At 49.2% G+C, this 23,149-nt stretch overlaps 1 protein-coding gene across 2 annotated transcripts in view; it reads left to right on the top strand.

Annotated features, from left to right (window-relative positions):
- The first annotated feature begins 1,106 nt into the window (after window positions 1-1,106).
- LOC122923829 (phosphatidylserine decarboxylase proenzyme, mitochondrial-like) overlaps window positions 1,107-23,149 on the top strand; it is a 29,604-nt gene continuing 7,561 nt past the window's right edge. The window contains exons 1-8 of one of the 2 annotated variants that reach the window (XM_044274671.1): window positions 1,107-1,295; window positions 1,427-1,613; window positions 13,351-13,421; window positions 16,453-16,585; window positions 17,639-17,869; window positions 18,117-18,249; window positions 18,541-18,678; window positions 22,833-22,993. In XM_044274671.1, the coding sequence (XP_044130606.1) occupies window positions 1,440-1,613; window positions 13,351-13,421; window positions 16,453-16,585; window positions 17,639-17,869; window positions 18,117-18,249; window positions 18,541-18,678; window positions 22,833-22,993 (1,041 nt within the window). In that variant the 5' untranslated portion in view covers window positions 1,107-1,295; window positions 1,427-1,439. Of the gene's footprint in view, window positions 1,296-1,346; window positions 1,614-13,350; window positions 13,422-16,452; window positions 16,586-17,638; window positions 17,870-18,116; window positions 18,250-18,540; window positions 18,679-22,832; window positions 22,994-23,149 lie in introns of those variants that run through there. The other variant, XM_044274670.1, reaches the window with a different exon arrangement.

The raw sequence follows: 23,149 nt of genomic DNA, 5'->3' as shown, positions 1-23,149 counted from the left end.
CGGGATAAGTGTACAGACTCAGGAGCCGTATACCGGAGAGCCCGGATAAGTGTACAGACTACAGGAGCCGTATACCGGAGAGCCCCGGATAAGTGTACAGGACTACAGAGCCGTATACCGGAGAGCCCGTGAATAAGTGTACAGACTACAGGAGCCGTATACCGGAGAGCCCAGGATAAGTGTACAGACACAGGAGCCGTATACCGGAGAGCCCAGGATAAGTGTACAGACTACAGGAGCCGTATACCGGAGAGCCCAGGATAAGTGTACAGACCTACAGGAGCCGTTACCGGAGAGCCCAGGATAAGTGGTACAGACACAGGAGCCGTATACCGGAGAGCCCAGGATAAGTGTCAGACCACAGGAGCGTATCGGGAGCCCAGGCTAAGTAGGCCCGACTAAGGAGCCCAGGATAAGTTGTAGCAGACCACAGGAGCCGTATACCGGAGAGCCCAGGATAAGTGTACAGACTACAGGAGCCGTATACCGGAGAGCCCAGGATAAGTGTACAGACCACAGGAGCCGTATACCGGAGAGCCGGGGTAAGTGTACAGACTACAGGAGCCGTATACCGGAGAACCCAGGATAAGTGTACAGACTACAGGAGCCGTATACGGAGCTAGCCCGGATAAGTGTACAGACTACAGGAGCCGTATACCGGAGAGCCCAGGATAAGTGTACAGACCACAGGGGCCGTATACCGGAGAGCCGGGGTAAGTGTACAGACTACAGGAGCCGTATACCGGAGAGCCCAGGGTGACGGCGCGGAGCCGTATGCCGGAGAGCCCAGGATAAGTGTACAGACCACAGGAGCCGTATACCGGAGAGCCCAGGATAAGTGTACAGACCACAGGAGCCGTATACCGGAGAGCCCAGGATAAGTGTACAGACTACAGGAGCCGCTATCCGGAGAGCCCAGGATAAGTGTACAGACTACAGGAGCCGTATACCGGAGAGCCCAGGATAAGTGTACAGACTACAGGAGCCGTATACCGGAGAGCCCAGGATAAGTGTACAGACTACAGGAGCCGTATACCGGAGAGCCCAGGATAAGTGTACAGACCACAGGGGCCGTATACCGGAGAGCCCGGGGTAAGTGTACAGACTACAGGAGCCGTATACCGGAGAGCCCAGGGTGACGGCGCGGAGCCTGTGCACAATGACTACTAAGTAGCTGGAAGAAGCTTCACAATCTCATCCATAGAACAGATTTCCAGCCTTTACTAACAATTCAAGATCCTGGGCTCATCTACCTACAACCCCCATCATCCCAGATATTCGGGCTACCACAGCCTGTAAGTAAAGGCTCAGATATCCAGGGTCAAGGTGTGATACCAGCTGCAGGCCACGGCTATGACGCCACAGCTGGCCACATTCTCACATGACATTAGAGAACTGCTAGGAATATGTCTCCTGTTTCTTTAAGAGCCTGCCCGGACATGAGGAGTCAGAGTCGTGGTCAGAGTCCGCCCCATCACCACTTCTGCTGTGCAGCCGGGATTGGCTCTCTGCCCTCAGCTCATACTGCACTCGGGATATATATACCCTCCATCCTGAGCACGAGGCCTCCCAGCAGTATGAGCAGGAAGACCAAGAGTATCATAACTCACACCGTATGTAATGTGTGTCCGGAGAGCGGAGTATTGTCCTCTGTAATATGTGTCCTGAGAGCGGAGTATTGTCCTCTGTAATATGTGTCCTGAGAGCGGAGTATTGTACTCTGTAATATGTGTCCTGAGAGCGGAGTATTGTACTCTGTAATATGTGTCCTGAGAGCGGAGTATTGTACTCTGTAATATGTGTCCTGAGAGCGGAGTACTGTACTCTGTAATATGTGTCCGGAGAGCGGAGTATTGTACTCTGTAATATGTGTCCGGAGAGCGGAGTATTGTACTCTGTAATATGTGTCCTGAGAGCGGAGTACTGTACTCTGTAATATGTGTCCTGAGAGCGGAGTATTGTCCTCTGTAATATGTGTCCTGAGAGCGGAGTATTGTACTCTGTAATATGTGTCCTGAGAGCGGAGTATTGTACTCTGTAATATGTGTCCTGAGAGCGGAGTATTGTACTCTGTAATATGTGTCCTGAGAGCGGAGTATTGTACTCTGTAATATGTGTCCTGAGAGCGGAGTATTGTCCTCTGTAATATGTGTCCTGAGAGCGGAGTATTGTACTCTGTAATATGTGTCCTGAGAGCGGAGTATTGTACTCTGTGTGTAATATGTGTCCTGAGAGCGGAGTATTGTCCTCTGTAATATGTGTCCTGAGAGCGGAGTACTGTACTCTGTAATATGTGTCCTGAGAGCAGAGTATTGTCCTCTGTAATATGTGTCCTGAGAGCGGAGTATTGTACTCTGTAATATGTGTCCTGAGAGCGGAGTATTGTACTCTGTAATATGTGTCCTGAGAGCGGAGTACTGTACTCTGTAATATGTGTCCTGAGAGCGGAGTATTGTACTCTGTAATATGAGTCCTGAGAGCGGAGTATTGTCCTCTGTAATATGAGTCCTGAGAGCGGAGTATTGTCCTCTGTAATATGTGTCCTGAGAGCGGAGTATTGTACTCTGTAATATGTGTCCTGAGAGCGGAGTATTGTACTCTGTAATATGTGTCCTGAGAGCGGAGTATTGTACTCTGTAATATGTGTCCTGAGAGCGGAGTATTGTCCTCTGTAATATGTGTCCTGAGAGCGGAGTATTGTACTCTGTAATATGTGTCCGGAGAGCGGAGTATTGTCCTCTGTAATATGTGTCCTGAGAGCGGAGTATTGTCCTCTGTAATATGTGTCCTGAGAGCGGAGTATTGTACTCTGTAATATGTGTCCTGAGAGCGGAGTATTGTACTCTGTAATATGTGTCCTGAGAGCGGAGTATTGTACTCTGTGTGTAATATGTGTCCTGAGAGCAGAGTATTGTACTCTGTAATATGTGTCCTGAGAGTGGAGTAGTGTACTCTGTAATATGTGTCCTGAGAGCGGAGTATTGTACTCTGTAATATGTGTCCTGAGAGCGGAGTATTGTACTCTGTAATATGTGTCCTGAGAGCGGAGCATTGTACTCTGTAATATGTGTCCTGAGAGCGGAGTATTGTACTCTGTAATATGTGTCCTGAGAGCGGAGTATTGTACTCTGTAATATGTGTCCTGAGAGCGGAGTAGTATTGTACTCTGTGTGTAATATGTGTCCGGAGAGCGGAGTATTGTACTCTGTAATATGTGTCCTGAGAGCGGAGTATTGTACTCTGTAATATATGTCCTGAGAGCGGAGTATTGTACTCTGTAATATGTGTCCTGAGAGCGGAGTATTGTACTCTGTAATATGTGTCCTGAGAGCGGAGTATTGTACTCTGTAATATGTGTCCGGAGAGCGGAGTATTGTACTCTGTAATATGTGTCCGGAGAGCGGAGTATTGTACTCTGTAATATGTGTCCTGAGAGCGGAGTATTGTACTCTGTAATATGTGTCCTGAGAGCGGAGTATTGTCCTCTGTAATATGTGTCCTGAGAGCGGAGTATTGTCCTCTGTAATATGTGTCCGGAGAGCGGAGTATTGTACTCTGTGTGTAATATGTGTCCTGAGAGCGGAGTATTGTCCTCTGTAATATGTGTCCTGAGAGCGGAGTATTGTACTCTGTAATATGTGTCCTGAGAGCGGAGTATTGTACTCTGTAATATGTGTCCTGAGAGCGGAGTATTGTACTCTGTAATATGTGTCCGGAGAGCGGAGTATTGTACTCTGTAATATGTGTCCTGAGAGCGGAGTATTGTACTCTGTGTGTAATATGTGTCCTGAGAGCAGAGTATTGTACTCTGTAATATGTGTCCTGAGAGTGGAGTAGTGTACTCTGTAATATGTGTCCTGAGAGCGGAGTATTGTACTCTGTAATATGTGTCCTGAGAGCGGAGTATTGTACTCTGTAATATGTGTCCTGAGAGCGGAGCATTGTACTCTGTAATATGTGTCCTGAGAGCGGAGTATTGTACTCTGTAATATGTGTCCTGAGAGCGGAGTATTGTACTCTGTAATATGTGTCCTGAGAGCGGAGTATTGTACTCTGTGTGTAATATGTGTCCGGAGAGCGGAGTATTGTACTCTGTAATATGTGTCCTGAGAGCGGAGTATTGTACTCTGTAATATGTGTCCTGAGAGCGGAGTATTGTACTCTGTAATATGTGTCCTGAGAGCGGAGTATTGTACTCTGTAATATGTGTCCTGAGAGCGGAGTATTGTACTCTGTAATATGTGTCCGGAGAGCGGAGTATTGTACTCTGTAATATGTGTCCGGAGAGCGGAGTATTGTACTCTGTAATATGTGTCCTGAGAGCGGAGTATTGTACTCTGTAATATGTGTCCTGAGAGCGGAGTATTGTCCTCTGTAATATGTGTCCTGAGAGCGGAGTATTGTCCTCTGTAATATGTGTCCGGAGAGCGGAGTATTGTACTCTGTGTGTAATATGTGTCCTGAGAGCGGAGTATTGTCCTCTGTAATATGTGTCCTGAGAGCGGAGTATTGTACTCTGTAATATGTGTCCTGAGAGCGGAGTATTGTACTCTGTAATATGTGTCCTGAGAGCGGAGTATTGTACTCTGTAATATGTGTCCGGAGAGCGGAGTATTGTACTCTGTAATATGTGTCCGGAGAGCGGAGTATTGTACTCTGTAATATGTGTCCTGAGAGCGGAGTATTGTACTCTGTAATATGTGTCCTGAGAGCGGAGTATTGTACTCTGTAATATGTGTCCTGAGAGCGGAGTATTGTACTCTGTAATATGTGTCCTGAGAGCGGAGTATTGTACTCTGTAATATGTGTCCTGAGAGCGGAGTATTGTACTCTGTAATATGTGTCCTGAGAGCGGAGTATTGTACTCTGTAATATGTGTCCTGAGAGCGGAGTATTGTACTCTGTAATATGTGTCCTGAGAGCGGAGTATTGTACTCTGTAATATGTGTCCTGAGAGCGGAGTATTGTACTCTGTAATATGTGTCCTGAGAGCGGAGTATTGTACTCTGTAATATGTGTCCTGAGAGCGGAGTATTGTACTCTGTAATATGTGTCCTGAGAGCGGAGCATTGTACTCTGTAATATGTGTCCTGAGAGCGGAGTATTGTCCTCTGTAATATGTGTCCTGAGAGCGGAGTATTGTACTCTGTAATATGTGTCCTGAGAGCGGAGTATTGTACTCTGTGTGTAATATGTGTCCGGAGAGCGGAGTATTGTACTCTGTAATATGTGTCCTGAGAGTGGAGTAGTGTACTCTGTAATATGTGTCCTGAGAGCGGAGTATTGTCCTCTGTAATATGTGTCCTGAGAGCGGAGTATTGTACTCTGTAATATGTGTCCTGAGAGCGGAGTATTGTACTCTGTGTGTAATATGTGTCCTGAGAGCGGAGTATTGTCCTCTGTAATATGTGTCCTGAGAGCGGAGTATTGTACTCTGTGTGTAATATGTGTCCGGAGAGCGGAGTATTGTACTCTGTAATATGTGTCCTGAGAGCGGAGTATTGTCCTCTGTAATATGTGTCCTGAGAGCGGAGTATTGTACTCTGTAATATGTGTCCTGAGAGCGGAGTATTGTACTCTGTAATATGTGTCCTGAGAGCGGAGTATTGTACTCTGTAATATGTGTCCTGAGAGCGGAGTATTGTCCTCTGTAATATGTGTCCTGAGAGCGGAGTATTGTCCTCTGTAATATGTGTCCTGAGAGCGGAGTATTGTCCTCTGTAATATGTGTCCTGAGAGCGGAGTACTGTACTCTGTAATATGTGTCCTGAGAGAAGGGTATTGTCCTCTGTAATATGTGTCCTGAGAGCGGAGTATTGTACTCTGTAATATGTGTCCTGAGAGCGGAGTATTGTACTCTGTAATATGTGTCCTGAGAGCGGATTATTGTACTCTGTAATATGTGTCCTGAGAGCGGAGTATTGTCCTCTGTAATATGTATCCTGAGAGCGGAGTATTGTCCTCTGTAATATGTATCCTGAGAGCGGAGTATTGTCCTCTGTAATATGTGTCCTGAGAGCGGAGTATTGTACTCTGTAATATGTATCCTGAGAGCGGAGTATTGTACTCTGTAATATGTGTCCTGAGAGCGGAGTATTGTACTCTGTAATATGTGTCCCTGAGAGCGGAGTATTGTACTCTGTAATATGTGTCCTGAGAGCGGAAGTATGAGTCCTCTGTAATATTGTCCGAGAGCGGAGTATTGTCCTCTGTAATATGTGTCCTGAGAGCGGAGTATTGTACTCTGTAATATGTGTCCTGAGAGCGGAGTATTGTACTCTGTAATATGTGTCCTGAGAGCGGAGTATTGTCCTCTGTAATATGTGTCCTGAGAGCGGAGTATTGTACTCTGTAATATGTGTCCTGAGAGCGGAGTATTGTACTCTGTAATATGTGTCCTGAGAGCGGAGTATTGTACTCTGTAATATGTGTCCTGAGAGCGGAGTATTGTACTCTGTAATATGTGTCCTGAGAGCGGAGTATTGTACTCTGTAATATGTGTCCTGAGAGCTGAGTATTGTCCTCTGTAATATGTGTCCTGAGAGCGGAGTATTGTACTCTGTAATATGTGTCCTGAGAGCGGAGTATTGTACTCTGTAATATGTGTCCTGAGAGCGGAGTATTGTACTCTGTAATATGTGTCCTGAGAGTGGAGTATTGTACTCTGTAATATGTGTCCTGAGAGCGGAGTATTGTCCTCTGTAATATGTGTCCTGAGAGCGGAGTATTGTACTCTGTGTGTAATATGTATCCTGAGAGCGGAGTATTGTACTCTGTAATATGTGTCCTGAGAGCGGAGTATTGTACTCTGTGTGTAATATGTGTCCTGAGAGCGGAGTATTGTCCTCTGTAATATGTGTCCTGAGAGCGGAGTATTGTACTCTGTAATATGTGTCCTGAGAGCGGAGTATTGTACTCTGTAATATGTGTCCTGAGAGCGGAGTATTGTACTCTGTAATATGTGTCCTGAGAGCGGAGTATTGTCCTCTGTAATATGTGTCCTGAGAGCGGAGTACTGTACTCTGTAATATGTGTCCTGAGAGCGGAGTACTGTACTCTGTAATATGTGTCCTGAGAGCGGAGTATTGTACTCTGTGTGTAATATGTGTCCTGAGAGCGGAGTATTGTCCTCTGTAATATGTGTCCTGAGAGCGGAGTATTGTACTCTGTAATATGTGTCCTGAGAGCGGAGTATTGTACTCTGTAATATGTGTCCTGAGAGCGGAGTATTGTACTCTGTAATATGTGTCCTGAGAGCGGAGTATTGTACTCTGTAATATGTGTCCTGAGAGCGGAGTATTGTACTCTGTGTGTAATATGTGTCCTGAGAGCGGAGTATTGTACTCTGTAATATGTGTCCTGAGAGCGGAGTAGTGTACTCTGTAATATGTGTCCTGAGAGCGGAGTATTGTACTCTGTGTGTAATATGTGTCCTGAGAGCGGAGTATTGTACTCTGTAATATGTGTCCTGAGAGCGGAGTATTGTCCTCTGTAATATGTGTCCTGAGAGCGGAGTATTGTCCTCTGTAATATGTGTCCTGAGAGCGGAGTATTGTCCTCTGTAATATGTGTCCTGAGAGCGGAGTATTGTCCTCTGTAATATGTGTCCTGAGAGCGGAGTATTGTCCTCTGTAATATGTGTCCTGAGAGCGGAGTATTGTACTTTGTAATATGTGTCCTGAGAGCGGAGTATTGTCCTCTGTAATATGTGTCCTGAGAGCGGAGTATTGTCCTCTGTAATATGTGTCCTGAGAGCGGAGTATTGTACTCTGTAATATGTGTCCTGAGAGCGGAGTATTGTCCTCTGTAATATGTGTCCTGAGAGCGGAGTATTGTCCTCTGTAATATGTGTCCTGAGAGCGGAGTATTGTACTTTGTAATATGTGTCCTGAGAGCGGAGTATTGTCCTCTGTAATATGTGTCCTGAGAGCGGAGTATTGTCCTCTGTAATATGTGTCCTGAGAGCGGAGTATTGTACTCTGTAATATGTGTCCTGAGAGCGGAGTATTGTACTCTGTAATATGTGTCCTGAGAGCGGAGTATTGTACTCTGTAATATGTATCCTGAGAGCGGAGTATTGTCCTCTGTAATATGTGTCCTGAGAGCGGAGTATTGTACTCTGTGTGTAATATGTGTCCTGAGAGCGGAGTATTGTCCTCTGTAATATGTGTCCTGAGAGCGGAGTATTGTACTCTGTGTGTAATATGTGTCCGGAGAGCGGAGTATTGTACTCTGTAATATGTGTCCTGAGAGCGGAGTATTGTCCTCTGTAATATGTGTCCTGAGAGCGGAGTATTGTACTCTGTAATATGTGTCCGGAGAGCGGAGTATTGTACTCTGTAATATGTGTCCTGAGAGCGGAGTATTGTACTCTGTAATATGTGTCCTGAGAGCGGAGTATTGTACTCTGTAATATGTGTCCTGAGAGCGGAGTATTGTCCTCTGTAATAGTGTCCTGAGAGCGGAGTATTGTCCTCTGTAATATGTGTCCTGAGAGCGGAGTATTGTCCTCTGTAATATGTGTCCTGAGAGCGGAGTATTGTACTCTGTAATATGTGTCCTGAGAGCGGAGTATTGTACTCTGTAATATGTGTCCTGAGAGCGGAGTATTGTACTCTGTAATATGTGTCCTGAGAGCGGAGTATTGTCCTCTGTAATATGTGTCCTGATAGCGGAGTATTGTCCTCTGTAATATGTGTCCTGAGAGCGGAGTATTGTACTCTGTAATATGTGTCCTGAGAGCGGAGTATTGTACTCTGTAATATGTATCCTGAGATCGGAGTATTGTACTCTGTAATATGTGTCCTGAGAGCGGAGTATTGTACTCTGTAATATGTGTCCTGAGAGCGGAGTATTGTACTCTGTAATATGTGTCCTGAGAGCGGAGTATTGTACTCTGTAATATGTGTCCTGAGAGCGGAGTATTGTACTCTGTAATATGTGTCCTGAGAGCGGAGTATTGTACTCTGTAATATGTGTCCTGAGAGCGGAGTATTGTACTCTGTAATATGTGTCCTGAGAGCGGAGTATTGTACTCTGTAATATGTGTCCTGAGAGCGGAGTATTGTACTCTGTAATATGTGTCCTGAGAGCGGAGTATTGTACTCTGTAATATGTGTCCTGAGAGCGGAGTATTGTACTCTGTAATATGTGTCCGGAGAGCGGAGTATTGTACTCTGTAATATGTGTCCTGAGAGCGGAGTATTGTACTCTGTGTAATATGTGTCCTGAGAGCGGAGTATTGTCCTCTGTAATTATTGTCCTGATGAGCGGAGTATTGTACTCTGTAATATGTGTCCTGAGAGCGGAGTATTGTACTCTGTAATATGTGTCCTGAGAGCGGAGTATTGTACTCTGTAATATGTGTCCTGAGAGCGGAGTATTGTACTCTGTAATATGTGTCCTGAGAGCGGAGTATTGTACTCTGTAATATGTCCTAGCGATATTTTCCTGAGAGCGGAGTATTGTACTCTGTAATATGTGTCCTGAGAGCGGAGTATTGTCCTCTGTAATATGTGTCCTGAGAGCGGAGTATTGTACTCTGTAATATGTATCCTGAGAGCGGAGTATTGTACTCTGTAATATGTGTCCTGAGAGCGGAGTATTGTACTCTGTAATATGTGTCCTGAGAGCGGAGTATTGTACTCTGTAATATGTGTCCTGAGAGCGGAGTATTGTACTCTGTAATATGTGTCCTGAGAGCGGAGTATTGTACTCTGTAATATGTGTCCTGAGAGCGGAGTATTGTACTCTGTAATATGTGTCCTGAGAGCGGAGTATTGTCCTCTGTAATATGTGTCCTGAGAGCGGAGTATTGTACTCTGTAATATGTGTCCTGAGAGCGGAGTATTGTACTCTGTAATATGTGTCCGGAGAGCGGAGTATTGTACTCTGTAATATGTGTCCTGAGAGCGGAGTATTGTACTCTGTGTGTAATATGTGTCCTGAGAGCGGAGTATTGTCCTCTGTAATATGTGTCCTGAGAGCGGAGTATTGGTACTCTGTAATATGTGTCCTGAGAGCGGAGTATTGTACTCTGTGTGTAATATGTGTCCTGAGAGCGGAGTATTGTACTCTGTAATATGTGTCCTGAGAGCGGAGTATGTCCTCTGTAATATGTGTCCTGAGAGCGGAGTATTGTACTCTGTAATATGTGTCCTGAGAGCGGAGTATTGTACTCTGTAATATGTGTCCTGAGAGCGGAGTATTGTCCTCTGTAATATGTGTCCTGCAGAGCTGCTGAGTATTGTACTCTGTAATATGTGTCCTGAGAGTGGAGTATTGTACTCTGTAATATGTGTCCTGAGAGCGGAGGTATTGTCCTCTGTAATATGTGTCCTGAGAGCGGAGTATTGTACTCTGTAATATGTGTCCTGAGAGCGGAGTATTGTACTCTGTAATATGTGTCCTGAGAGCGGAGTATTGTACTCTGTAATATGTGTCCTGAGAGCGGAGTATTGTCCTCGTAATATGTGTCCTGAGAGCGGAGTATTGTCCTCTGTAATATGTGTCCTGAGAGCGGAGTATTGTACTCTGTAATATGTGTCCTGAGAGCGGAGTATTGTACTCTGTAATATGTATCCTGAGAGCGGAGTATTGTACTCTGTAATATGTGTCCTGAGAGCGGAGTATTGTCCTCTGTAATATGTGTCCTGAGAGCGGAGTATTGTACGTCTGTGTGTAATATGTGTCCGGAGAGCGGAAGTATTGTACTCTGTAATATGTGTCCTGAGAGCGGAGTATTGTACTCTGTAATATGTTCCTGAGAGCGGAGTATTGTACTCTGTATATTGTCCTGAGAGCGAGTATTGTACTCTGTAATAGTGTCCTGAGAGCGGAGTATTGTCCTCTGTAATATGTGTCCTGAGAGCGGAGTATTGTCCTCTGTAATATGTGTCCGGAGAGCGGAGTATTGTACTCTGTAATATGTGTCCTGAGAGCGGAGTATTGTCCTCTTGTAATATGTGTCCTGAGAGCGGAGTATTGTACTCTGTAATATGTGTCCTGAGAGCGGAGTATTGTCCTCTGTAATATGTGTCCTGAGAGCGGAGTATTGTCCTCTGTAATATGTGTCCTGAGAGCGGAGTATTGTACTCTGTAATATGTGTCCTGAGAGCGGAGTATTGTACTCTGTAATATGTGTCCTGCGAGCGGAGTATTGTACTCTGTAATATGTGTCCTGAGAGCGGAGTATTGTCCTCTGTAATATGTGTCCTGAGAGCGGAGTATTGTCCTCTGTAATATGTGTCCTGAGAGCGGAGTATTGTCCTCTGTAATATGTGTCCTGAGAGCGGAGTACTGTACTCTGTAATATGTGTCCTGAGAGCGGAGTATTGTACTCTGTAATATGTGTCCTGAGAGCGGAGTATTGTACTCTGTAATATGTGTCCTGAGAGCGGAGTATTGTACTCTGTAATATGTGTCCTGAGAGCGGAGTATTGTACTCTGTAATATGTGTCCTGAGAGCGGAGTATTGTACTCTGTAATATGTGTCCTGAGAGCGGAGTATTGTACTCTGTAATATGTGTCCTGAGAGCGGAGTATTGTACTCTGTAATATGTGTCCTGAGAGCGGAGTACTGTACTCTGTAATATGTGTCCTGAGAGCGGAGTATTGTACTCTGTAATATGTGTCCTGAGAGCGGAGTATTGTACTCTGTAATATGTGTCCTGAGAGCGGAGTATTGTACTCTGTAATATGTATCCTGAGAGCGGAGTATTGTACTCTGTAATATGTGTCCTGAGAGTGGAGTAGTGTACTCTGTAATATGTGTCCTGAGAGCGGAGTATTGTACTCTGTAATATGTGTCCTGAGAGCGGAGTATTGTACTCTGTAATATGTGTCCTGAGAGCGGAGTATTGTACTCTGTAATATGTGTCCTGAGAGCGGAGTATTGTACTCTGTAATATGTGTCCTGAGAGCGGAGTATTGTACTCTGTAATATGTGTCCTGCGAGCGGAGTATTGTACTCTGTAATATGTGTCCTGAGAGCGGAGTATTGTACTCTGTAATATGTGTCCTGAGAGCGGAGTATTGTACTCTGTAATATGTGTCCTGAGAGCGGAGTACTGTACTCTGTAATATGTGTCCTGAGAGCGGAGTATTGTACTCTGTAATATGTGTCCTGAGAGCGGAGTATTGTACTCTGTAATATGTGTCCTGAGAGCGGAGTATTGTCCTCTGTAATATGTGTCCCTGAGAGCGGAGTATTGTACTCTGTAATATGTGTCCTGAGAGCGGAGTATTGTACTCTGTAATATGTGTCCTGAGAGCGGAGTATTGTACTCTGTAATATGTGTCCTGAGAGCGGAGTACTGTACTCTGTAATATGTGTCCTGAGAGCGGAGTATTGTACTCTGTAATATGTGTCCTGAGAGCGGAGTACTGTACTCTGTAATATGTGTCCTGAGAGCGGAGTATTGTACTCTGTAATATGTGTCCTGAGAGTGGAGTATTGTACTCTGTAATATGTGTCCTGCGAGCGGAGTATTGTACTCTGTAATATGTGTCCTGAGAGCGGAGTATTGTACTCTGTAATATGTGTCCAGTGCGCTGTATGTTACGTGTTGGCTGTATTTCACGTGTTGGCTGTATGTCACGTGTTGGCTGTATGTCACGTGTTGGCTGTATGTTACGTGTTGGCTGTATGTCACGTGTTGGCTGTATGTCACGTGTTGGCTGTATGTTACGTGTTGGCTGTATGTTATGTGTTGGCTGTATGTTACGTGTTGACTGTATGTTACGTGTTGGCTGTATTTCACGTGTTGGCTGTATGTCACGTGTTGGCTGTATGTCACGTGTTGGCTGTATGTCACGTGTTGGCTGTATGTTACGTGTTGGCTGTATGTCACGTGTTGGCTGTATGTCACGTGTTGGCTGTATGTCACGTGTTGGCTGTATGTCACGTGTTGGCTGTATGTCACGTGTTGGCTGTATGTCACGTGTTGGCTGTATGTCACGTGTTGGCTGTATGTTACGTGTTGGCTGTATGTCACGTGTTGGCTGTATGTTAGTGGCTGTATGTTACGTGTTGGCTGTATGTTACGTGTTGGCTGTATGTTACGTGTTGGTTGTATGTCACGTGTTGGCTGTATGTCACGTGTTGGCTGTATGTCACGTGTTGGCTGTATGTCACGTGTTGGCTGTATGTTACGTGTTGGCTGTATGTCACGTGTTGGCTGTATGTCACGTGTTGGCTGTATGTTACGTGTTGGCTGTATGTCACGTGTTGGCTGTATGTCACGTGTTGGCTGTATGTTACGTGTTGGCTGTATGTTACGTGTGTCATGTACGGACAGTGCTCGAGGTCCACACTTGGTTGTCTCTGACCCCATTGTCCTTATATTCCAGGTTTCTTCTGGATCCACAATGCGTAAAGCGACCGGCCAGTCTGGAAGTGGAGTTCAAAGGTCAAGGAAATGGTTTGTACCCCGATAATTCCCCAGAAAGAAAAGTAACGTCCCGGGCGTGTCCCCCCCCCCCCCCCAGGAATCTCATACCCCATCTACCCCTCCACCTCTGTGTTCTGCCCCTTATACCCCCATCTACCCCTCCACCTCTGTGTTCTGCCCCTTATACCCCCATCTACCCCTCCACCTCTGTGTTCTGCCCCTTATACCCCCATCTACCCCTCCACCTCTGTATTCTGCCCCTTATACCCCATCTACCGCTCCACATCTGTATTCTGCCCCTTATACCCCCATCTACCCCTCCACCTCTGTATTCTGCCCCTTATACCCCCATCTACCGCTCCACCTCTGTGTTCTGCCCCTTATACCCCCATCTACCCCTCCACCTCTGTGTTCTGCCCCTTATACCCCATCTACCCCTCCACCTCTGTGTTCTGCCCCTTATACCCCCATCTACCCCTCCACCTCTGTATTCTGCCCCTTATACCCCATCTACCGCTCCACCTCTGTGTTCTGCCCCTTATACCCCCATCTACCCCTCCACCTCTGTATTCTGCCCCTTATACCCCCATCTACCCCTCCACCTCTGTATTCTGCCCCTTATACCCCCATCTACCCCTCCACCTCTGTATTCTGCCCCTTATACCCCCATCTACCCTCCACCTCTGTATTCTGCCCCTTATACCCTATCTACTCATCCACCTCTGTATTCTGCCCCTTATACCCCCATCTACCCCTCCACCTCTGTATTCTGCCCCTTATACCCCTATCTACCCCTCCACCTCTGTGTTCTGCCCCTTATACCCCTATCTACCCCTCCACCTCTGTGTTCTGCCCCTTATACCCCATCTACTCCTCCACCTCTGTGTTCTGCCCCTTATACCCCTATCTACCCCTCCACCTCTGTGTTCTGCCCCTTATACCCCTATCTACCCCTCCACCTCTGTATTCTGCCCCTTATACCCCCATCTACCGCTCCACCTTTGTGTTCTGCCCCTTATACCCCCATCTACCCCTCCACCTCTGTATTCTGCCCCTTATACCCCCATCTACCCCTCCACCTCTGTATTCTGCCCCTTATACCCCATCTACCCCTCCACCTCTGTGTTCTGCCCCTTATACCCCCATCTACCCCTCCACCTCTGTGTTCTGCCCCTTATACCCCATCTACTCCTCCACCTCTGTGTTCTGCCCCTTATACCCCCATCTACCCCTCCACCTCTGTATTCTGCCCCTTATACCCCATCTACACCTCCACCTCTGTGTTCTGCCCCTTATACCCCATCTACCCCTCCACCTCTGTTTTCTGCCTCTTATACCCCATCTACCCCTACACCTGTTTTCTGCCCCTTTTTACCCCATCTACCCCTCCACCTCTGTTTTCTGCCTCTTATACCCCATCTACCCCTACACCTGTTTTCTGCCCCTTTTTACCCCATCTACCCCTCCACCTCTGTTTTCTGCCTCTTATACCCCATCTACCCCTCCACCTCTGTTTTCTGCCCCTTATACCCCTATCTACCCCTCCACCTCTGTGTTCTGCCCCTTATACCCCTATCTACCCCTCCACCTCTGTATTCTGCCCCTTATACCCCCATCTACCGCTCCACCTTTGTGTTCTGCCCCTTATACCCCCATCTACCCCTCCACCTCTGTATTCTGCCCCTTATACCCCCATCTACCCCTCCACCTCTGTATTCTGCCCCTTATACCCCATCTACCCCTCCACCTCTGTGTTCTGCCCCTTATACCCCCATCTACCCCTCCACCTCTGTGTTCTGCCCCTTATACCCCATCTACTCCTCCACCTCTGTGTTCTGCCCCTTATACCCCCATCTACCCCTCCACCTCTGTATTCTGCCCCTTATACCCCATCTACACCTCCACCTCTGTGTTCTGCCCCTTATACCCCATCTACCCCTCCACCTCTGTTTTCTGCCTCTTATACCCCATCTACCCCTACACCTGTTTTCTGCCCCTTTTTACCCCATCTACCCCTCCACCTCTGTTTTCTGCCTCTTATACCCCATCTACCCCTACACCTGTTTTCTGCCCCTTTTTACCCCATCTACCCCTCCACCTCTGTTTTCTGCCTCTTATACCCCATCTACCCCTACACCTGTTTTCTGCCCCTTTTTACCCCATCTACCCCTACACCTGTGTTCTGCCCCATTATACCCCATCTACCCCTCCATCTCCATATTTTGCCCCTTTATACCCCATCTACCCCTCCACCTCTGTGTTCTGCCTCTTTATACCCTATCTGTGGCTATCACTGCAGATTTCTAGGGGCGGTGGCTATCGCTGCAGGTGCCGAGGGGCGGTGGCTATCACTGCAGGTGCCTAGGGGCGGTGGCTATCACTGCAGGTGCCTAGGGGCGGTGGCTATCACTGCAGGTGCCTAGGGGCGGTGGCTATCACTGCAGGTGCCTAGGGGCGGTGGCTATCACTGCAGGTGCCTAGGGGCGGTGGCTATCACTGCAGGTGCCTAGGGGCGGTGGCTATCACTGCAGGTGCCTAGGGGCAGTGGCTATCACTGCAGGTGCCTAGGGGCGGTGGCTATCACTGCAGGTGCCTTGGGGCGGTGGCTATCACTGCAGGTGCCCAGGGGCTCTGACTATCACTGGAAGTGCCCAGGGGCGGTGGCTATCACTGGAAGTGCCCAGGGGCGGCGGCTATCACTGGAAGTGCCCAGGGGCGGCGGCTATCACTGGAAGTGCCCAGGGGCGGCGGCTATCACTGGAAGTGCCCAGGGGCGGCGGCTATCACTGGAAGTGCCCAGGGGCGGCGGCTATCACTGGAAGTGCCCAGGGGCGGCGGCTATCACTGGAAGTGCCCAGGGGCGGCGGCTATCACTGGAAGTGCCCAGGGGCGGCCGCTATCACTGCAGGTCCTGCGGCTATCGCTGTGAGGTCAGGTGATTAGCAGTTGGGCTAGATCCTCTTCCTAATTTGTTCTTTACCTTCTGCTGCTGGAATCAGAAATTGTATCCTCTAAAACTTGAGTGACCTCTGGTCCGGAAACATCTTTTCTTTTCGTACAGGTTGGCCATTCCCCGACTGTCGATTAAGCGCCAGTTTGGTCAAATGCGGCCTCCGTTTCTGCGTTTCCGCTCCTGGCAGCTTCTTAAACCCCTGGCAAAGGCTGGATTACGTCCAACTACAAGAGTCAGCAGGGTAAGTATCTCCTGTGGTGGTGCTGACCACTGGTATCCGGATCAAGCCCTGAGAAATGGTATTCAAAGCCACCATTTTGTAGATTTTATTAGTAGTAATACCAAATCTAGCGACCAACCTGCAACCTACACTTAGATCTCCCACCCAACACTAGGACCCTACAACTCGGATCCTTAAACCCCAGGACCCTACACCTCAGAAACCTAAACCTCAGGATCCTACACCCTGGGACCCTACAACTCAGGAACCTAAACCCTGGGACCCTACACCTCAGGAACCTAAACACCAGAAACTTACACATTGGGACCATTCATCTTAGGATTCTAAACCCTAAAACCAAGGGACCCTACACCTTGGGACCCCACAGCTCAGTAATCTACACATCAGGGCCCTAAAACCCGAAACCTCAGGACCCTTAAAGGGGTTGTCAGGATCTCAATATGAATGGCCAGTTCTCAGAATGGGCCATCAATATTTGGGTCTGACACCCTGCAACCCCACAATCAACTGTTACAAAGTAGATCTGGAGTTAATGGGTTCAGCGCCGCAGTTACCAGCTCCGTCCACAACACGATGGATGATGTGTAGACCTGGTCCCAGAGCTACTCTAAAACAGCTGATCGTGGGGATGCAGAGTGTCGGAGCCCCGGCAGTCAGATCTTGTTGGCCTATCCTGAGGATAAGTCATTATTAAAATCCTCTGTCCATCTGAGTGATTGGGGCTGATCTGTGATACCGAGCGCAGTGCTCTCACATGGACAGTGCTGAGCAGAGAGGCTGCAGTGCTCCGTGAGCGTCACGGTCTCTTCCTCGGCCGTATGACATCGTTCACACGCTCTCGGTGCAGCTCTGTCCATCTGAGTGATTGGGGCTGATCTGTGATACTGAGCACAGTGCTATCACATGGACAGCGCTGAGCAAAGAGGCTGCGGTGCTCCGTGATCTGGACTAAGATCTGATAACTTCTTAGGTCAGAATTTATGTGTTCACTGCACGAAAGAGAACACTGCGTCTGACTCCTGGTCACCATGTCTTGTACTTTCTCGCCCACAGGCGGTCTACACCAGGGCTCCCACTCGCCTCCTATCCCGCCTGTGGGGACTGCTGAATGAGGTCAGCCTGCCTCACTGGCTGCGTCGTCCTCTGCTTTCCATGTATGTGTGGGCTTTCTCTGTGAACATGCAAGAAGCTGAGGTGGAAGATCTGAACCGCTACAGGAACCTAGGGGAGCTCTTCAGACGTCCATTAAAGTCCACGGCTCGAAGCATTTCTCCTCAGTACTTAGTGAGTAGTATGCAGTCCTCCAATCTGTTCCAACGTCAGCTCGGTTCTGCTGTCTCTAATGCATCGAACCTCCCCATCGCTAAGCCCAGAAACCCACACAAAAATCTATAGCCAAGCTTCCCTTTCATAGTCCCTGAGGACTGTGTAGTGGGTCCATGGGATGATATTCAAGTCTGTAGATAAGTCTATGCTTCTAGCTTGTAGATGTAGACTGGATCATGTTTACCAGTTCAGTTCTGTCTTGTAGGTCAGTCCCTGTGACGGTCGGGTCCTACACTGTGGCCGAACACGTGGCTCACAGATTGAACAAGTGAAAGGTCTCACATATTCATTGGAGAACTTCTTGGGACCTCAAGATTGGCGGGAATCAGAAAACTCAGGTAGACTGTGTGAGATGGTGTGTGGTGTTATCTGTCACACATGGACAGCTTTGGCCTTCTGGTCACCTTAGAGGATGTCCCAACACTCAGGAACCACTGAGAGCAGGTAACACAGCACTAACCTGCATGCTCTTCATGCAGCACTGCTATGTCTTCCATGTTGTCACCAGTATCAGGTGTCTTTGTCTCCACTTCGGGAACTTACCCAGCATGCCTAGCTCCTAACCACCCAAGAGCCGTGTCTTTTCTCAAGTTGACACCTTCTTACACCAAACTTTTTTCTTCTTCTAGGTGTTTCATTTCTGCAGCAGTTGGGCGTACGTCCCACCACCCGACTCTACCACCATGTTGTGTACTTGGCTCCAGGTGATTATCATCGATTCCATTCCCCAACTGACTGGAGCATTCAGCATAGAAGACATTTTCCAGGTAAAAAGACTTACAGACAGAGAAGTGTGTGTGCTCCTCCTCCACACAGCCACATACAGGAGAACGGTACGTGTTCCTCCTCCGCACAGCCACATACAGGAGGACGGTACGTGTTCCTCCTCCGCACAGCCACATACATGTGAACGATGCATGTTCCTCCTCCGCACAGCCACATACAGGAGAACGGTGCATGTTCCTCCTCCGCACAGCCACATACAGGAGAACGGTGCGTGTTCCTCCTCCGCACAGCCACATACAGGAGAACGGTGCGTGTTCCTCCTCCGCACAGCCACATACAGGAGAACGGTACGTGTTCCTCCTCCGCACAGCCACATACAGGAGAACGGTGCGTGTTCCTCCTCCGCACAGCCACATACAGGAGAACGGTGCGTGTTCCTCCTCCGCACAGCCACATACAGGAGAACGGTGCGTGTTCCTCCTCCGCACAGCCACATACAGGAGAACGGTGCATGTTCCTCCTCCGCACAGCCACATACAGGAGAACGGTGCGTGTTCCTCCTCCGCACAGCCACATACAGGAGAACGGTGCATGTTCCTCCTCCGCACAGCCACATACAGGAGAACGGTGCGTGTTCCTCCTCCGCACAGCCACATACAGGAGAACGGTACGTGTTCCTCCTCCGCACAGCCACATACAGGAGAACGGTGCATGTTCCTCTTCCGCACAGCCACATACAGGAGAACGGTGCATGTTCCTCTTCCGCACAGCCACATACAGGAGAACGGTGCATGTTCCTCCTCCGCAGAGCCACATACAGGAGAACGGTGCGTGTTCCTCCTCCGCACAGCCACATACAGGAGAACGGTGCGTGTTCCTCCTCCGCACAGCCACATACAGGAGAACGGTGCATGTTCCTCCTCCGCACAGCCACATACAGGAGAACGGTGCATGTTCCTCTTCCGCACAGCCACATACAGGAGAACGGTGCGTGTTCCTCCTCCGCACAGCCACATACAGGAGAACGGTACGTGTTCCTCCTCCGCACAGCCACATACATGTGAACGATGCATGTTCCTCCTCCGCACAGCCACATACAGGAGAACGGTGCGTATTCCTCCTCCGCACAGCCACATACAGGAGAACGGTGCATGTTCCTCCTCCGCACAGCCACATACAGGAGAACGGTGCGTGTTCCTCCTCCGCACAGCCACATACAGGAGAACGGTGCGTGTTCCTCCTCCGCACAGCCACATACAGGAGAACGGTGCGTGTTCCTCCTCCGCACAGCCACATACAGGAGAACGGTGCATGTTCCTCCTCCGCACAGCCACATACAGGAGAACGGTGCGTGTTCCTCCTCCGCACAGTCACATACAGGAGAACGGTGCATGTTCCTCCTCCGCACAGCCACATACATGTGAACGATGCATGTTCCTCCTCCGCACAGTCACATACAGGAGAACGGTGCATGTTCCTCCTCCGCACAGCCACATACAGGAGAACGGTGCATGTTCCTCCTCCGCACAGCCACATACAGGAGAACGGTGCGTGTTCCTCCTCCGCACAGCCACATACAGGAGAACGGTGCGTGTTCCTCCTCCGCACAGCCACATACAGGAGAACGGTGCGTGTTCCTCCTCCGCACAGCCACATACAGGAGAACGGTGCGTGTTCCTCCTCCGCACAGCCACATACAGGAGAACGGTGCGTGTTCCTCCTCCGCACAGCCACATACAGGAGAACGGTGCGTGTTCCTCCTCCGCACAGCCACATACAGGAGAACGGTGCGTGTTCCTCCACCGCACAGCCACATACAGGAGAACGGTGCGTGTTCCTCCTCCGCACAGCCACATACAGGAGAACGGTGCGTGTTCCTCCTCCGCACAGCCACATACAGGAGAACGGTGCGTGTTCCTCCTCCGCACAGCCACATACAGGAGAACGGTGCATGTTCCTCCTCCGCACAGCCACATACAGGAGAACGGTGCATGTTCCTCCTCCGCACAGCCACATACAGGAGAACGGTGCGTGTTCCTCCTCCGCACAGCCACATACAGGAGAACGGTGCGTGTTCCTCCTCCGCACAGCCACATACAGGAGAACGGTGCGTGTTCCTCCTCCGCACAGCCACATACAGGAGAACGGTGCGTGTTCCTCCTCCGCACAGCCACATACAGGAGAACGGTGCGTGTTCCTCCACCGCACAGCCACATACAGGAGAACGGTGCGTGTTCCTCCTCCGCACAGCCACATACAGGAGAACGGTGCGTGTTCCTCCTCCGCACAGCCACATACAGGAGAACGGTGCATGTTCCTCCTCCGCACAGCCACATACAGGAGAACGGTGCATGTTCCTCCTCCGCACAGCCACATACAGGAGAACGGTGCGTGTTCCTCCTCCGCACAGCCACATACAGGAGAACGGTGCGTGTTCCTCCTCCGCACAGCCACATACAGGAGAACGGTGCGTGTTCCTCCTCCGCACAGCCACATACAGGAGAACGGTGCGTGTTCCTCCTCCGCACAGCCACATACAGGAGAACGGTGCGTGTTCCTCCACCGCACAGCCACATACAGGAGAACGGTGCATGTTCCTCCTCCGCACAGCCACATACAGGAGAACGGTGCGTGTTCCTCCTCCGCACAGCCACATACAGGAGAACGGTGCGTGTTCCTCCACCGCACAGCCACATACAGGAGAACGGTGCGTGTTCCTCCTCCGCACAGCCACATACAGGAGAACGGTGCGTGTTCCTCCTCCGCACAGCCACATACAGGAGAACGGTGCGTGTTCCTCCTCCGCACAGCCACATACAGGAGAACGGTGCATGTTCCTCCTCCGCACAGCCACATACAGGAGAACGGTGCATGTTCCTCCTCCGCACAGCCACATACAGGAGAACGGTGCGTGTTCCTCCTCCGCACAGCCACATACAGGAGAACGGTGCGTGTTCCTCCTCCGCACAGCCACATACAGGAGAACGGTGCGTGTTCCTCCTCCGCACAGCCACATACAGGAGAACGGTGCGTGTTCCTCCTCCGCACAGCCACATACAGGAGAACGGTGCGTGTTCCTCCACCGCACAGCCACATACAGGAGAACGGTGCGTGTTCCTCCTCCGCACAGCCACATACAGGAGAACGGTGCATGTTCCTCCTCCGCACAGCCACATACAGGAGAACGGTGCATGTTCCTCCTCCGCACAGCCACATACAGGAGAACGGTGCGTGTTCCTCCTCCGCACAGCCACATACAGGAGAACGGTGCATGTTCCTCCTCCGCACAGCCACATACAGGAGAACGGTGCGTGTTCCTCCTCCGCACAGCTACATACAGGAGAACGGTGCATGTTCCTCCTCCGCACAGCCACATACAGGAGAACGGTGCGTGTTCCTCCTCCGCACAGCCACATACAGGAGAACGGTGCATGTTCCTCCTCCGCACAGGCACATACAGGAGAACGGTGCATGTTCCTCCTCCGCACAGCCACATACAGGAGAACGGTGCATGTTCCTCCTCCGCACAGCCACATACAGGAGAACGGTGCGTGTTCCTCCTCCGCACAGCCACATACAGGAGAACGGTGCATGTTCCTCCTCCGCACAGCCACATACAGGTGAACGGTGTGTTATGGAAACCCTCTTCTCTGGAATTTGGGAGAGACTTGAAAGGGCCTCCTAGTCTGTCAGCGAGGCTTAGATTAATTCCTTTACGAATCATCGAAGAGAAAGACAGACACAGATACAATGTTTCCAGGTGTCTTTTATTTGTCCATACGGATGGTCTCCTGCCCCCAGTACTATACCAGTATGAACTGGTCTTCTCCAGTATAGACCATCCTATGGACACAGATACAATGTCCCCCAGAGTAATATATTATCAGCAGACATAATCAGGCGGATTACATTCCTCTCCTCAGTGTAAAGCATAAGCGCACATTTACCTATTACTGTGAGAACCGGACATGACGGAGATTACAAAGGGGACATGTCCATACGGAGAGCCCAGTACTTACCAGTATCAACTTTGTCCAGTCTGAAACATCGTATGGGCATAGTTTATGAATTTAAAATGACCCTACAATAAGGGAGATTAAGGGGGATGTGTGAGACGTATGGGAAATGCAGAACTCGTCTTTATCAGGTGCGTGCACCTCCTCAGCATTAACGCTTTATGTTCTTCTCCTTTTAGGTTCCTTGCTTTCAGTCAGCCCCCATATCGCTCGTTGGGTCCCTGGATTGTTTTGTCAAAATGAACGTGTGGTCCTCAGTGGGCAGTGGCAGTTTGGCTTCTTTTCCCTTACAGCTGTAGGTGCCACAAATGTTGGCTCTATCCACATCTATGGTGATTCAGTAAGTAGCAGACCTTGCTCAGTCCAGGAAGAGACAGGGCCTAGTGACCCCAAGAGTCCTATGCTTTCAGTGACATATATATCTGCAGTTTTTTTCTTATTCTTATAAGTATATTGGAGAACCAGGGGAAGGGCTAAATCCTTGGAGCATGAAGGC

The sequence above is a fragment of the Bufo gargarizans genome, unplaced genomic scaffold (assembly GCF_014858855.1).
Source record: "Bufo gargarizans isolate SCDJY-AF-19 unplaced genomic scaffold, ASM1485885v1 original_scaffold_1966_pilon, whole genome shotgun sequence".
NCBI lineage: Eukaryota > Metazoa > Chordata > Amphibia > Anura > Bufonidae > Bufo > Bufo gargarizans.
This window is presented reverse-complemented; position numbering and strand designations above follow the sequence as displayed.